General features: G+C 40.3%; 2 protein-coding genes across 2 annotated transcripts in view; one reads left to right on the forward strand and one right to left on the reverse strand.

Moving 5' to 3' along the window:
- Positions 1 to 3,204: 3,204 nt before the first annotated feature.
- Socs4 (suppressor of cytokine signaling 4) lies at positions 3,205 to 15,705 on the reverse strand. Its single transcript, XM_075949934.1, has 2 exons — positions 15,573 to 15,705; positions 3,205 to 4,742 (listed from the first exon to the last, which is right to left on the reverse strand). The coding sequence occupies exon 2, from the start codon at positions 4,647 to 4,649 to the stop codon at positions 3,342 to 3,344; it is 1,308 nt and encodes a 435-aa protein (XP_075806049.1). The 5' UTR covers positions 4,650 to 4,742; positions 15,573 to 15,705; the 3' UTR covers positions 3,205 to 3,341.
- Positions 15,706 to 15,904: 199 nt separating this feature from the next.
- Wdhd1 (WD repeat and HMG-box DNA binding protein 1) overlaps positions 15,905 to 17,013 on the forward strand; it is a 38,847-nt gene continuing 37,738 nt past the window's right edge. Inside the window, exon 1 of the mRNA XM_075949482.1 lies at positions 15,905 to 16,241. Within this exon, the coding sequence (XP_075805597.1) occupies positions 16,165 to 16,241 (77 nt within the window). The 5' untranslated portion in view covers positions 15,905 to 16,164. The remainder of the gene's footprint in view (positions 16,242 to 17,013) is intronic.

The raw sequence follows: 17,013 nt of genomic DNA on the forward strand, positions 1-17,013 counted from the left end.
TCTTCTCTCACAAATAAACTACACATTTCCACCATGCCGACTGCCTTTCTTTCTTTTTCGTTTTTGTTTTGAGGCGGTCTCATTATGTAGCCTGGCTGGCCTGGAACTATGTCGACCAGGTTGTTACTCAACTCTCAGGGACCTGCCTGCCTCTGTCTCCTGAGTGCTGGAATCAAAGGTGTGCGCATCAAGTCCTGCACTGGACACTTTTTCAGCTGTAACTGACACTATTCAAATGTTTCAAAAGTCAAGTTAAGAGTTACATTTCCATTTAATTTAGACTTCTTTGGGTACTTCATAAAATGTATTCATTTTTAGCTATTTAAGTCGTAAATACATTTTAACCTTTGTCATGAGTTAGTTTCTGAGTTCTGCTGTTCTTCACAAACACGGGAAAGCGGGTGATTTCTCTAGACCCCAGCTCCCTGTTTTTCTTGTCACTCTTTCTCCCTTCACAGGAGATAGTTCTCAAGTCCCTCCATGTCTCTACTGTCCAGTTTCTTTTCGTTGTAGTGCCAAAGGAAACACAAAACATTTTAGAGAAAAGGAGTCTCTCCTGTCCTCAGTTAATACACACTTCAAAGCTACACATATGGCAGTATTTTGAAAATATTGACAGCTGTTAATACCTTGAAATTGAAAAGAATAGAAGTCAGAGAAAATATATCATAAGCAATCAGTCTGAAGTATATTAAAAGATAATCAAATCTTGACTTTCATATAAACACTAATTTTACTAATTTTATAAATTTACTAATTTTATAAAGACATGATTATATTTTACTTTTCTTTATAAAACTACCTTTTAACAGAATAAGCTAGTCATCCCTTAGATAGTTCTGTACTGATAAAAAGTTACTTTTAAAAGAAAAATATTAAAAATAATTGTTTCACAGCAACAGGTCTACAAATTCTGATAAGGAGCTGTGAGCGTGAGTGGAGTCTTCCCACACTATAGATTCTGCCACCAGAGAAGGAGACTTAGGAAATGCTATACCAGTTAGTAAGAGGAGCATCATCTCAGCAACTACAAAAGTGCCATAGCAGAGGTGAGGTAGTCGGAGACTCCACTTCTAGGAAGGGCACCGTCTTCTTTAGAGGGTGTGTAGTCACCCCACAAGAGTCCACAGCCTGAGGCCCATTACATCTGTAAGAGGCATGTCTTGAGTGGCTACCTCTCACAGATCCAGACCATCTTTAGACTGCTAAGGAAAAAAATTCTAGAAGAGAATGGTAACAGATTTCCACACATGAATTTTGTAATGGTTGAAAAATTTGAAGCTATTAGGTTGGGTTTTTTTTTGGGGGGGGGTATTGAAACAGGGTCTCACTCTGTAGCCTAGGTTGTTCCAGAACACATGGGAATCCTCCTGCCTCAGTCTTCCAAGTTCTGGGAATACAGGGATGAACTACCATGACCAATAAAACAATACCGAAGAATGTTTTCTTTACATTAGCAGTCCTTCAAGATCAGAAAAAGTTTCTTTAACATATTATACAACAAGAATTAAGGGAAAAAAAATTTTTGAGACAAATTTTCCCCATACAGCTCTAACTGGCTTACATTTGCAGCAATATTCATCCCTCTGGTTCTTAAGTGCTGGGATGAGAGGTGTGCACCACTATACCAGCAAGAAACATTTGTTCTGACTTGGAATTTAGGAGTCAATGTTCTTTTAATACAGCCTGAAGCAAGTTTTCTAATCCAGCAGAACTAGCATCAAAAAAATCAATTACTAGCCAGGCGAAGTCATGCATATCTTTAATCCCAGTGCTTGTGAGGCAGAGGCTGGAGGATCTCTGTGAGTTCAAGGGCAGCCTGGTCTATGCAACAAGCTACAGGTCAGCCAGGGCTACACAGAGAAGCTCTATTTTAAACAAACAAAAATAAAATAATCTACACAACAACAAAAACCAAACAAATAAAAAAAAGCAACAAAAAAAAAGAAAGGAAATAAGGAAATGGAAAGCAAGAAAAAGAAACCTGTAATCCTGAAGCTCAGGCTGTCCAGTCCCCAATCGGAGGTCAGCCTAGGCTAATGGAGAGATACTGTCACTCTCACTCAGACACACACACACGAAATAAATAAAAACTACCACAGTATTTCAAAGGGGCAGACAGCCTACCACAAGACCTCCGGGCAATCTGTATAGGTCTGTCCCCGAGTAGATAAATAGGGCACAGATTGCTTGTCTTTCTTACTGGTCACTTCAGGCCAGTGATGGTCCTAAAATGCTGTGCTGCTCTTACAATCGTAAATGTGAAATATTATTTTGCCCTCCTGTCCAGTACGTTATGTCGTGAAGCTATTGCCATGTCTTCCCCTTTTTGAAGCCACGTAAAATACATGTTAGGTCTGAAGACAGAAATCATTATTTAGGCTGTGAAGACCAAAATGAATATTAAACTTCCTAAATATTGAACCATGTTTTTTGCTTGCATTTGTATTTAAGTTCAGTTTCAAATAATGAGAAACTATTCAGGTCTCTTTGTTACTGGTGGATATGGGAGCTGTTTAGAAACTATGTATTTCCCTTAGGAACCAGAGTTCCTAGGAAAGAGCTAAGTAGAAGTGACAGTCCACAAATTAATACAGAAAAACTCTAGCTGTCTTGGCAACTGGGAGTTTCTAATAATGCTATTTTATTTGTAAAGCTTCCGTAAGAAAGGAACGCAAGTTACATTATACCAGTCACCTCTTCCAGGCTGAGTGGCTGCTGTATTTGGATTTATTGATGATCCCGCTGTACTGCAGAACAAATGCACTTCTAGAACATAACATCTCTCTTTTCAATGGCCAAATTAAAAAACAAACAAACAACCTGTTTTAGGTAGTATTTAAAAAGAAGACACATTAAGTTTCATCTTCAACCATTTTAGTGCCTACCACTCCTATTTGCCATTACATTATCATGGACAGACTACAACACTCATCTTTACTGAAGAATTTTAAAATCAAAGTGGGAAAGGTAACTATTCTGCCATACAAGAATACCGATAGCATAGATTAGCAAAGCATTTCACATGCAGGGAAGAGCAGAAGATTATTTTTTAAAAAAAAATCACAATATTCAAATGCATTTGCAATGCCTTGAAATTTCAATATGCCCGGACCATATGTAAATTAAGGGGAAAATATACAATTTACACGGTAAAAAAAAAACACCCGCTTAAAAATATATAACAAGTGTATCATAAGAAAATAAACTAATCTGGAATTAAAATTTAGGGCAGTTTTATTTTGGATTCTAACTGCCTTTGTAGAAAAATTCAAAGAGGCATAAGAAAAATAAAAATAAATGAAAATCCACCTGCAAGTCCACACTCCTAGCCTTTCCCGTCACTGCTGCTCGGGCACACCAATCCTGAGTAACCTAACTTTGGACTTGTAATGGTATTCCTTCAGATATAGTTTCATAGGAGAAGGAATTGGAAGGGCATCGATGCCATCGTAAGTTGTACAATTACAAATAACTGTTCTGCAGATATGCTGCAAGGAGAAGGGGAAAGTCCGGATTAGTGGCGTGGATAAGAGTGGTTCAAAGAACATACAGGCACTTGGGTCCTTATAATGCTCTAGGAGCCCGGTAATGTCAGGAGAATGGAAGACACATGGGTCGTGGGCATCGAAGCTAAAGTTGTGATTCCACTGTTCAATTCTAGCATGAAGAGAACGACTATAGCGTCTAAAACTAACGGAGAATAGGTAATCTTCCTGTGCTGAGTCTCGAAGTAAAAAGGTGCCCTCTGGCTTTCCTTCCAGCAGAGCTTCGGCCGCGTATTTGTCCATAACGCCCCAGTAGCATGGGTTGTTGCTGATCTGAAGGAGGTCTGGTACAAGGCAGTGAACGTAATCCAGCTGGGGGTGGTGCTTGGGAGGTGCCTCCAACTGCAGGATTGCATCATCCATTTCCCACCTGGGCTTGTTTCTTTTTCTGGAGCTTGTGCACAGTGTTATGATCTCATCTTCTGAATCCATATCACTATCTTCAATGCTGTCATTTGTGACCAAGTTCATCAAAGAGCTAGCTATGTGACCATCTCTACACGAAGCACTGTTGGCAGTTATGACACAAGGCTGAACACTGGTATGTGAGAAACAGGGCATGTCTTCTTCCATGTTTCTTCGTTTTAGCTGAGCATCCCTCAGTTTACTCCCAGGTAAGTCTGTGCTCACCCATTCATCTGATTTTGGACCTACAGGACCAGTATGTCGTTTAATAAAATGCCACCTAAAGGCTAAATCTGATGGAGGTGGGAACGGGCACTTGTCTAGCATGAGCTCACCGATATGAATTTTCCTTTTAGATGGAAGCCCTGTAGAGTGCCGACCGCTGCAGTTCTTTATTGGAAAACACTGCCCCACAGCATCCTGCAGCTTCTGTTTAAGGGACCGGCCTAAAAATCTATGCCCACAGGAATTGTCTAAGTCCAAGTCAATGGGCGAGCAGCTGTCCCTTTCTTGGCTCCTTCGAGGAGCTCTGGCTTTCTCTTCAGGATCTATGGTCTCCCACTCAGAACAGCTCTCTGTCTTTCCGGACCAGGACAGCTTCCTTCCACTCCACACATAGCCATCCTTTCGGTCAGCGCTTCTACTGCGGCCTGCTTTAGGCCGGACATCTACGTTTTTACTATTATTTTCAGCCATTTTAAACAAATTACTTAAAACTCCCAGTGTTATAAATACCGCATTTTTAGCTTTTCTGACAGGAAGATTCTTCTGGGCGCTTTCTGGATGAATCTAAGAAAGAAAGAAGGAAGTCATTAGCAACCTGCTCACCTATTAGACACAAGGTGAAAGCAGTCAGTATGAAGGAGGGATGCATACTGCCAGGCAGCCCCAGGTGTCCTGTGCATTGCTCCACCACATTGGGATATATTTCCTCATACCAAGGAGGCAACATAATGGATTCCTTTCTCATAGCGGAATTTCAGTATGGTCCTCTCTCAGCCATAATACATGTTTGGATAGGAATAGTTCACAGTTTTGCAGTATACCTTGTACTTATTTATCCGTTCCCTATTTTTCTTTTACTGGTTTCCTGAGACAAAGTCTTGCAATGTAGCCTTGGCCGACCTGGAAAGCTCTGTACGACCCAGGCTGGCCTTAACTTTACAGCATTCCCTCTTCCCCCAATTGAATGCTAGAATTAAAGTCATGTGTCATCACATCTGACTTTCAGTTTCTTTTTCTTATTTCACAACACAATTTATTTCTCATAAATTCTGTGTGAGAAGAGATAGTTACAAATCTATGAGCTAGTAGTTAGAACTAATAACCTGTATTATTTCTTGTCTTGTTTCCATTTCTACTAATTAAAATATCAACAATTTCATGTTGAAAGTTTTAGAATCTATTAAGTAAACAATTACCACGGAGCAATAAGAATGCCAAGTACATACTTCTAAAAGAGTTTTGTCTATTAATTCCAGTAAGTAGTGACATCATTATCAGACTTTGCAGTTTTTAGAGGTATTCTCTTCATACATTCTTTTTAAAAAAAGATTTATTATTCATTATGTATACAGTGTTTTGCCTGCAGGCCAGAAGAGGGCACCAGATCTCATTATAGATGGTTGGTTATGAGCCACCATGTGGATGCTGGGAATTGAACTCAGGACTTCTGGAAGAGCAGTCAGTGCTCTTAACCAGTGAGCCATCTCTCCAGATCTACTCTAACATTCTTGATCATTTGAAAACAAGCAGGTAAATTTCATTGACTACACATACTAGAATTCATAATGAATTTATGCAAGTATTTCTAAAACATGTTTTTAGTCATTTTGAATTGTGTGCCATGAGCATGCAGGTACCCGAGGAAGCTGGAGAGTATCAGGTCTCCTGAAACTGCAGCCATAGGTGGTTGTGAGCCTGCTGGTGTGGGTGCTGGGAACCAAATGTAGGTCTGCTGCAAAACCAATAAATCCTCTTAACTTCTGGGCATCTCTCCAGCCTACCTAAGTGTTTGTAAGTGAAGCAAAAGTTAAGTCAGGAATTGAGAGGCAGGGTCCTATTTTTCTAAATATTTTCACATGAAAGCTGGACTTTGTATCAAAAAATCAGTCACACAACATGCTAATTATGATTAAGTTCCTTAATTTCAGAATATTAAAAACCTCAACAATCAAGTGGTTTGGTTAGAGACTAATACATTTCGAAATAAAATCCTAATTATTCCTAACTTTCCAAGCAATACTATACCAAGTGTTGTCTTTATCTTCAACAGTATTTTCCCCCTCAGAACAGAGGGACGAGTTTCCATAGTCAACGAGTGTGCTAAATAGTACATCATTCTAAAAACTTAGACTTCTAGAAGTAATGAAGATAGTTTGAGGACTCCTTAATGTAAAATCTGAAATGCTCCAAAAATGTCAAACTTTTAAAGGGTCAGCTGGTGTCACCAGTGGAAGATTCTACACCTGACTACGTGGTGGGCTGCAGGCAAAACACAGGCAAATTAAAAATGCGTGTAAAATTACTATCAGGCTATGTGAATAAGATATACATAAAACCTGAATGAATGGTTTTAGACTTGGGCTCTTCCACGAGATCTCATTACATATATGTAAAAATTCCAAAATCTGGGAAAATAAACAACATTTAAAAATGCTTCTGGTCCTAAGAATATCAGATAAAAGAAACTGAAGTAACCCTGAGAAGGAAAGCTTTACAAAAGACTACAGATAAAAGTGGTTCTCAGCACCACTGGGAAATAAAGGTAAGTTTCTTACTTTGAAGGAAAATGAGCCAAAGCATCAGAGAGAGGAGAAAATAAACCTTCTATTTATCAACAATCTTACTTGAATTATGGACAGGATATGTTCTAAAAGTGGGATGTAAAGTCTAAACCAGGAAGACATGCAGTCACGAGAGGGGGCTCTGGGAACAGACAGGAAGGACAGATGTCTACTGACACACAGTACAGACAATGCCAAGGTCAAAGATGGATGTTTGGAAAGATCGCTGAAAGAAGGATAAAGCAAATTAAAGATTAGATGACAGTTCTGAGGAGCTCAACTCCCATCCCTGCCCATGTGTGCTGAGGGCTGGACTCGGGCTTTGTTCCTGGTCGGAAAGCCCTACCACTGGACTACACCCCCAGCTCTCTTGTACTATGCAGCCCAGGTGGGATCCACCTCTCAATCCCCCTGCCTCCTGAATGCTAAGATTATAGGAAGATATCATTGTAGACTAAGGAACCCTAATTTTATAATTAAAGTGATTTTTGTTATATCAATGTGTGGACCAGAGTATCATGCAATTGTTACAGTTTTCAAAAAAGAAAGAAAATTTACCTTGCATTGTCGGTTTTCCTAAAAATTAAAATGTATGAAATTGATTATACGGCTGACAAAACTTTCATAACTCACTGTCATCTGTAACCTGATGCTACCCTGAAGGGGAAAGCGGGAGTCCTAATATGCTGGAGTCAGGCCTGCCCGCTCCATGTCTATTCACTTAGTGTAGTGTACTACATGTGTCTATATGATGAGGGGATGAATTTTTGAACTGTAATATTTGAAGTAAAAAAATCTTTGTTATATTGAGATATGAATATGAAAATTTTGTTAAAACTCCAGGGTTACAAGTTATCTCAAGAAACAGTATTTATAAATTAGTTGAGCTTTTGGGGCTGGAGAGATAGCTCAGTGGTTAAGGGCACTTGCTACTCTTCCAGATGACGAGAATCAGGCAGCAAGCTCACCAGGTGGCTCACAACTGCCTTACCTCTGGTTCCAGGGCATCTGACACCCTCTTCTTGCACCTGTGTCTCTCTCATACATATACAAAAATAAAAGTTTAAAATATTTTTAAAATAAGTAAGTTAAACTTTTAAGAAGAATCCAAATCAAATTTTCTTCTTTCATAAAATCACAAGTATTTTAATTTCACTTTTACTGAGCTAACAAGTGACTCTCCAAAACTACTCAGCAGATTTTTAATAGTTTACTCCATAGCATAGGTAACCTCTTAACAATTACTAGAATAGCCCTTTGCTGCAGTAAAATCATATTGGAAAAAGATAGTTGAGATGTCCAGATCATGTTGTAAAAGATATTCAGAATGTCCTCCACTGTATAGAAAGAATAACAATCCATCATGTGACCTGTGCATGGTGACACAAATGTAGGGGCAGGAGGATCAGGATTTGAAGCTTATCTTTGGGTACATAGTGAATTTGAAGCCAGCCAGTGCTGCATAAGAACCTGTCTTAAACAGTCAAACCAAACAATCAATGTACCATGTTAAAACAATAACAACAAAAAACCCTCTTGTATCTTCCCACTTAAAGACCTGGGAGGGATTTTTCTAATATTGTTCACAAGTCTCATTAGACTTGTGGTGCTTAGGATCAAACCTAGGTTTCACATATGCTCTTTTAATGAGGTACATCCCTATCATTCCAAATTCATTAAAAATTATTTATTTTTGAGTACAGTTTCACTATATAGCTTTGGCTAGCCTGGAACTCACTCTGCAGATCAGGTTAGTCTTGAACTCTCAGAGATCTGCCTGCCTCTGCCCACCAAATGATAGAATTAAAGTTGTGTGTTACTATGCCTGGCTCCAAATTCTTAAAAATATAAAAACTCAATCACACTGTTCTCAATAAAACTAACATGGCTTCTGGGGTGGTTTGAGTAAGAATGCCCCCCATGGCTCATATATTTAAATGCCAAATCAACAAAGAGTGGCATTATTTAAAAGGATTAGGAGGAATGGCCTTGATGGAGGAAGCGTGTCACTGGGGACAGGCGTTGAGGGCTCAAAAGTCCAAGCCAGGTCCCAGTGTCTCTCTTCCTGCAGTCAGCAGATCCAGAGGTAGAACTCAGCTATCTGTCTAGCACCGTGTCTGCCTACATGCCACCATGCTTCTTGCCAAGATGAACTAAACATGTGAACTGTAAGCCAGCCCCCAATTAAACGCTTTGTTTTTTAGGAGTTGCTGTGGTTATGGCGTCTGTTCACAGCAATGGAACACTGACTAACACAGCTCCAAATAGCCAGTCATTAGCTCTTGAAAATTTCCTCTGTTGTCACGATTATTACTCTTTACAAGGCTGAGGTCAGAACCCAGGCTCCATGCATGTTGGATAAGTACTCTACCCGAAGCTGATCCTTGGAATTTACCCAGCTTTGTCTAGAGAAAGAGGAGTTACGGAATGGCTGGGTGGCTCTACGGCAGTTCAGACAGGGCTGTGGAGAAACTCCCCTCCATCTCCCTTTATAAAGAAGAGAAAAGCCTCATTCGGGAGAAGCTGCTTTAGCTCTTGATCCAGTACTATTTTTTATGAATGGAGCCATGTTACCCACAGCCTTGGGAAATGAACAGTGACATTAAAAAACAAAAGGTTTTTCTTTCTTAATGAGGAAGAGGCAAAAGTTTAAAAACAAGTTTGTGTAAGCATTACTTCAAGAAAGCAAGTTTCCAGATTCAACTGGCATGATGTGATGAAAAAAAATCAATGCCCACATGCTGATTTCACTAATGAAAAAGATATAACTAATATTTCTATTGAGTAAGGCTAGGAAGGTAATTTTAACTCAAGAGTTTTATAGGAAATAAAAGTTAATCACAGGGTTAAACATCTGGAAAACGAATTTGTAGTCTCTATATTGCTGAATAATAGAGTATATTTTATATCTGTGAATGTATATTATTCATTGAACTACTTATGCCTACAATGCTGACAGACATTTAAGACTAGAATTCTAATTTCTAATACTAACCAAAAGTAAATTTGATGATCCAAAGAGTAATTCAACATACTATCCAATTCACAAATGCATTATAACCGTGACAGCAATTCAGTCCTGTGACCTTTCCTGCGAGTTTTGTGAATGCAAGTTTCCCTGCAGCACCCACTCCAGTCCCCAGAGCATACATATTAGAGCTCTATATTTAAGTTGGATGCTAAATAAACATTTAGGCTTCACAAGTTGGCTAGTGGACAACAGAGGAATTCCTCGGAATAGTATATCAAAAAAACGAAAACAGGTTGTATATGAGAAAAAAAAATTTTGAGATTGAAAAGTTATCATTCTTTAATTATCATTTCCCTAGTAATTTTTTTTGTTCTATAAAAAAATTGTAGTTATTTTCTAGTAAGTATTTAAAAGCATATCCTTGGCTGGGCGATGGTGGCGCACACCTTTAATCCCAGCACTCGGGAGGCAGAGGCAGGCGGATCTCTGTGAGTTCGAGACCAGCCTGGTCTACAGAGCTAGTTCCAGGACAGGCTCCAAAGCCACAGAGAAACCCTGTCTCGAAAAACCAAAAAAAAAAAAAAAAGCATATCCTTTAAAGAGTTAGCCAGTCAGGACTCACAAGGCTGAACTGGATGACAATTAAAAAACAAGCAAATAAACAAAAAGGAAAAGCCCAAATAAACCATTATCTTAATACTATTACTTTCATTTGCCCTTTCCTTCACTTCCTTCTACTTCCTTTCCGATCATAGCTTGGTCATGCTAGACTCTTTAATCTATATTCCACTAAACAAAAGTCCTAAAATTCTGTGTGGGAGGAAGTTTCAGTACAGTACTTTATTAGACTTCATGTGAGCACTGTTAATGTATATTTACAAAATGCTCAGATAGACTTTTTAACCTTCTTACTATAAATGTTAACTTATAGGAATCATTTTATTATGTCTACATCCATCAAAATCATATTGTACTCGATAAATACATGAAATTACTATTTGTCAAAATAAAACAATACAAATACTTATTCTGGGGGAATAGTTTGACAAGTGCTTGCTGGCAGACTACATCCCCATAAACAAAGTTCTTCAAAGGCCCTTCAGTAAAGAAATCTGCTTAAGACACAGATTCCTGCACTGACCACAAATCATTTTTATAGAACAGAATTTGGGAAACATTAAAACGAATGTATACTCCATGAGCTTATGAAACAAAGATAAAGAGATATATCTAAATATTTATCAACTGAAGTCAGCTACTCTATATAAAGGGCAAGCAGAGAACTAATGGCTGGAAGTCCATAGATGCAGGCAAGCCCAGGGAATAAATAGTTTAGCAACCTGGGACTTTTCTTGGGTTTGTGTTACACACCCCTATCTTCTATTAATGTGCTTGGTAGTTTAGGCTCCCCTTATCGTCAGAGCTATGAACATACCTTTCTCTGAACAATGCACCTACAACCTGCTAGCAATACAGGGGCCCCCACCAGCATCAAGCTACGCTTACAACCTTTTTCAGTCAGCTATACTTCCTGGTCCTGATCCAGTGTGAACTGACGTTAGGTACATGTGCAGTAAAGAAAAGGCTGTGTTAATTTTTAGAGAATCTCCTATTTACTATCTAATTATGCCTGTGCATAACTGGATGTGCATATGATTAAAGTTAGATGCATTATGGGAAGAAACATGTACCGTAGAAAAATGATTATATGACCTAATCCATCAATCAAAATAGGAAACCATCCTCATCATGCTCCCTTTTAACAAAAATCCTCTTTTCTCTTGAACCCATTGAAAAAAGCCCCAAATGATAACTGGGGCTCTTGAGTACCTTGGTTCATGAAGCCCACTGCTTCCTAACAATGCATTATGATCTTTTACATTGCTTTGTTTAAATAAAGTTTCCTTGCTACTTTTGCAAATACATGGGAGCTTCTATTTCAATTCCTTGAAGAAGGGACCAAGAATGAGGACTCTGGCCCTCAGCCCCTGACCACCACACAAAACCTGGCCTCCCCGAAGTAGAAGGAAGAACAACAGAATTTTAGAAACCAGAATATTTAAGATATCTTATTAAAACACTTTATGGAATAAATTGATGTATTTTCCTCCTAATTTGTAATTTCCAATTATAAAACGGTGTGTATTGATTAACATATGGAACATTCAATAAGCTTCAGAAGAGAAAGGAGCTACAGATCCCGGGTAGAGAACTGGACTAGCGTGCATCAGACTCCATGTTCAATCTCCAACACTGCAAAGCTCCAGAAAGTATAACTCTACCTTGGTTTTCTCACTTGTAAATCAGGACACATCTTTACACAGTTGTCATTAAAGTACACGAAAGCAACATTCAAAGAGATTAACAAAAATAAGGATCACTGAGAACTTTTCTAAAAATGAAAAAGTGGCAAAATTGAAGGTAAAAAAGGAAGGAGAGGCACCAATAGCTATGTATTTAAGGCTAGAAACTGCCCAAAAATATATCACGAAAAGCTGAGCATATACTAGACACAGTGGCACGTGTTTGAAATGCTAGCACTTGGGAGGTGGATGCAGGAATAGCAGGAGTTCAAGGTCAGCTAAGCTATGCAAGAGCCTGACATGACAAAACAAAACACCAAATAAATAAATCTGAAATTGAAAAAGCTCCAGTATTTCTAAAATATCATAATTATATGTGCATACATAAAGCACATTATTATTTAATTAAACATACTCCTTTACACAGCTGCTGCTGCTTCTTTCTTCTCCTCCTCTGCTTCTTCTTAAGATTTACTCATATGTTTGTGACTGAGTGCAGGTATGTGTGTGGAGGTACCCCCAGAAGCCGGCCATGTGCACATGTGTGGAGGTACCCCCAGAAGCCAGGTATGTGCACTACATGTGTGGAGGTACCCCCAGAAGCCGGCCATGTGCACCATATGTGTGGAGATACCCCCAGAAGCTGGCCAAGTGCACCACATGTGTGGAGGTACCCCCAGAAGCCAGAAGAGGGTTTCAGATCTTCTGGATCTGTGTGTGGCAACCATGTTCCAGTGGATGGTCCTATACTCATAAGTATATGGGTAACTCATTAGGCAATGGTGGGTCAAGGTGGGTCAAGGACACCAAGTTGAAAGAGGGTGGGGAGGTAGGGGTGGATTTGGGAGGAGTTGGGGGAACACTGAGGTGGTGGTGAATATGAGATCAAAGTATAATGTGTGAAATTCTCAAATTTATAAAAGTTTATCTGTCTTGCTATGAGAAGAGTCAATCTAGTACTGCCAAGGTATTATAAGAATCAAGTACCTGCTGTTTTCGGCTAGAGGAAGTAGGTGGCTAAAAGCAGAGGGACTTTGACTATATTCTCTTTTATATCTTATTGGGTTTCTACAAGTATTATTTATTCCCAGAATAAATGTTTTCACATTCATTCATAATACATTTAGAGAGATTAAAAAAAATTTTGTTTTTTTTCTCTAATATTTGGCTCTCAGCTATTGTCATCTCTTCCAGCCTCATCTTCCATAGTAATGATAATTTTTATATCAATTAAGTATTCTATTGGGAGACAGAGGCAGGCAGATCTTTGTGAGTTCGAGGCCAGCCTGGTCTACAAGAACTAGTTCCAGGACAGGCTACAAAGATACAGAGAAACCCTGTCTCAAAAGACAAAAACAAAAACAACAACAACAAAAAAGTATTCTATTAAAACAAAATTTTAGGGGCTGGACTGGAGAGATGGTTCAGTAGCTATAAATACTGGCTGTGCTTGCAAGGGACCCAAATTCAGATCCCAGAACCCATATCTTGCAGCTCACAATTGCCTGTTGCTCTCCAGGGGACTTGATGCTCTCCCCCCCCCCCCCACACGCACGCACGCACACGCACATCTCCCCCCACATTTTACAATTGAAAATAAAATCTTAAAAAATCTTATGTAGGCAATTCTGCTACAGTCTGTTGGATAACTGTGTAGGATTATATAACATTATTTATATAGATAATATTACCTTTGGTATATATCTATGTTTTCTCATCCTATTGCCCTTGAGATCAACGCTATTTGTGAACCTCAGGATATTAAAATGGTCACAGTAGGGCAAATTAACCTTCAGTGAAACTGGATCTCCAATCTTGGCATTGTTTTCTGCGAGTTCATTCAGATACCCACTCAAATGAGATATGCACTGGTAATAAATAATTCATTTGGGAAATTTTGGTACTCCTATCAGAATTATAGGTACACTGATTTATTTTTTTAAGTTATGATTTTTAGATAGCCTGACGATTTTGCAATACAGTACTTTAGTTATGCAAATTTCATTACTGCATTATCATTCTGTACATATTGCTTGAAGATCTACTGTCCTCAATCTGCCATAAACTTGCTGAAGGTAGGATTCAGTTTTAGAGGCATCTGGCGTGTGAAGGTTTTACAGGCTAATCCCCACTTTAAAGAAAACCACTAAATACCTAGAGTGCCTAACTAATAAATAACGTGAGGTCTTAACTGTTTTAGACCTCCATGAGTAACTTCTCTGCCCTTCCATAATTTGATGGAACTAAGTATCAAATCCATCCTGGAGGTGAGAAATCTGACATTCAGGAAAGACACACTCACACTCAAGGCCATACAATAGGTTAGAGATAAAATGAAAAACTAGAGCTGTCTAATCCTCAGGCTTAAGCTTATTCATCCTTGTGAGATCAGCAAAGGAAATATTGTCTTAACCTGTGAATAATGGCTTGATTGCTAGGGCAGAGAGAATGGGCAGGTATGCTGACACAGTTCACAGTTTTAAATACGGTATTACAGTTGTAAAAACGGTATTACAAATACTATAAAGTATTTACATCTATAGCTCTTGTTCCTCTTTGCAGTTTTCTGAGTGTTGAGGTCTGAATAGCATTACTCTGAAATCCCACTCTAATACAGTCAATATCTAAATGAGCATCCGCTCAACTTGAATCTCACACTATACCTAACAATTTTTATGGTCCGGTTACTTGGGCAAAAGAATTATAAATTGGTCCATATAAAAACTGAATAATTTCAAAATAAAACTAAGTTACTCAGAAACCATCATCTCAGATACCTGCATTCTTGTGGTACAACTGGTACAATTGGGATTTTCAAAAGAATCTCAGGTTCTTTTTGAGCCAACCACTCTTTCTTTCTATGCCTATACAAACCCGGGTGTCTACTTGGAACCCTAATTTTTACAAAATGTTACCAGAGCAAGAATATCACGGCGTGAATTAACTAAGCTTGTAAATTTTCGGAATGAATCCGGACGGAAGAACCGGGAAATATACTTCTACAACGGAAAAATGTCTCAGGTGAGAAAAGTGATTGGAACTGTATGGTGGGTACTACAAAAACTCTGAGAAATTCCGTAAGATAAATCCTAGTCCCCCTCCCACAAAATCATAGTTTTCAACAGAGACCAATTTACTAACATGGAGACCATGAAGAAACAAGAAAAGCATAAACTTGACGGGCTCAAGACGTTACTTAGCACAGGATGCGTTATGGGCTGCGAGGATGAAAAGAAGCGTCCAACAATATAAATGAGAACTCTCTTTCAGATCTAAATGCACGGTGGTAAACTCTGGGTGGGAACTAAATAGGAAATCCGAGTTAGCTCTCTTAAGCATTATTTAGCTAGAGCTACAAGAAACAAGAACGACTCCATCCTTCATCACGACAGAGATGACAAAGTGAGGGCACGAAGAATAAGGCTCGACAAGGTCCGTTTCTATCCCTGCCCCGGGGAGCTCGATCGGTTCGAGGAGCCGAATGTGGTTGCCTGGGAGGAGAGCCTGGAAGGGTGGGCGCCAGATCCCAGCCCTCACGGTCACCCTCCCCGCCTCTCACCTCTCTGGGTGCAGCTTAACTGGGGCTGTCCGAGCAACTGCCGCCATCACCATCGCCATCACTGAGCACTCGCTCAAGCGCGGAAGGCAGGCCCGGCCACTCCCGCTCCTCACGCAGCTCCCGCGAGGCGGATGCTCTCTGTCAGCCCCCGCCCCGCTCAGTCAGCCCGGCGTCCGACTCGCTTCTGTCTCCGCCTGCTCTCCGGGGACCGCCACCACTTCCGGGTTCAGTACCGCCCCAGCCACCGCTCTTGGCTTTGCGGCGGCGCGCCGCTGACGCCAGCACCCGGCGACCTCGGTCCGGACCTGCGCTGGGCGGCGGGCCGCGCATGCGCACAGGGCGAGCGCGCCTGAGCGCGGGAAGCTGCTCGCTACGGACTGCTCCTTCCTCAGCCCCGAAGCTGTTGCACCCCGCTGCTGCTTGCCCGCATTGCCTGAGCCTGCAGAGGAGAAGCTTGTCACCTCCCCGGCGGGTGGTGTGACAGACTCTCCTCCGTGACGTGCCGTTGCTCCTCGGGTGAGGGAAATAGGACTGCGTGGAGCGCACGAAAATACCAGTTCTTACAAAACGGATCAGTTAGGCAAAGGGAAAGATGCCGGCCACACAGAAGCCCATGAGGTACGGGCACACGGAAGGACACACCGACGTCTGTTTTGATGATTCTGGAAGGTAAGCGTCTCCGGAAATAAAAAAAAAAAACTAGCCAGGTGTGAATGTCAGCCGAGATGACCCAGGCGGAGGGAGAGAGGCAGGGATAAACAGAAGCGTCGGTTTCCTGAGTTATTTGCTTTCAACTGTCGTGGTAGTTCTAAATCTCAGGAAAGTTAAAAATCCTTTCCCCAGAGTAGCGTCTTCTCGCCACCCACAATTTCATTCGGTGTCACGTTCAGTTTTTGAGCTCGCTCACTGCATACTGCTTGTCAAATCGCTCATCCCGTCGGCAGTGGTAGCCTCTTTTGGCCTTAGTAATGTTATTTCTCTTTGTTCTCTTTCTTTCCCTTTTCTTTTTAACTTGCTGACTTCGAACTGACTTTCTTCTGTTTCTTTCTTAAACTGTTATTTTACTAGGGCGAGCCCTCCTTAGGAAAAAAAAAGGTATATTTGTTTTCTTTTGTTCGTGTCTGTTGTTGAGCTGCCCTGTGGGTGCTGGGAACCGAACCCAGGTCCTCTGAAAGAGCAGTCAGTGCTCATAGTCTCGAGCCATCTCTGCAGCCCCTTTTCTTCCCTTTTATCTTTCTGAATGCCGTTCCTGTCAAGTACTGTTAAGTTGTGTGGCTTCCAATGCCACCCCTCTCTGTTGGTCCATAAAAAAATATTTGTGAGCCTACTTTTCTGGGGGCTAGAGATAATGACAACAAGCCATGACTGTTCCCTTTATGGAAGTTAAGGTCTTCTGGGATTAATAGGCATCAGGCACAAATTAATTACAAAATAAATGTAT

Source organism: Microtus pennsylvanicus, chromosome 15 (genome assembly GCF_037038515.1).
Source record: "Microtus pennsylvanicus isolate mMicPen1 chromosome 15, mMicPen1.hap1, whole genome shotgun sequence".
NCBI lineage: Eukaryota > Metazoa > Chordata > Mammalia > Rodentia > Cricetidae > Microtus > Microtus pennsylvanicus.

Excerpts from the sequence above, each read along its gene's own strand:
- Socs4 (XM_075949934.1), bottom strand. The coding sequence starts at position 4,649 with ATGGCTGAAAATAATAGTAAAAACGTAGATGTCCGGCCTAAAGCAGGC.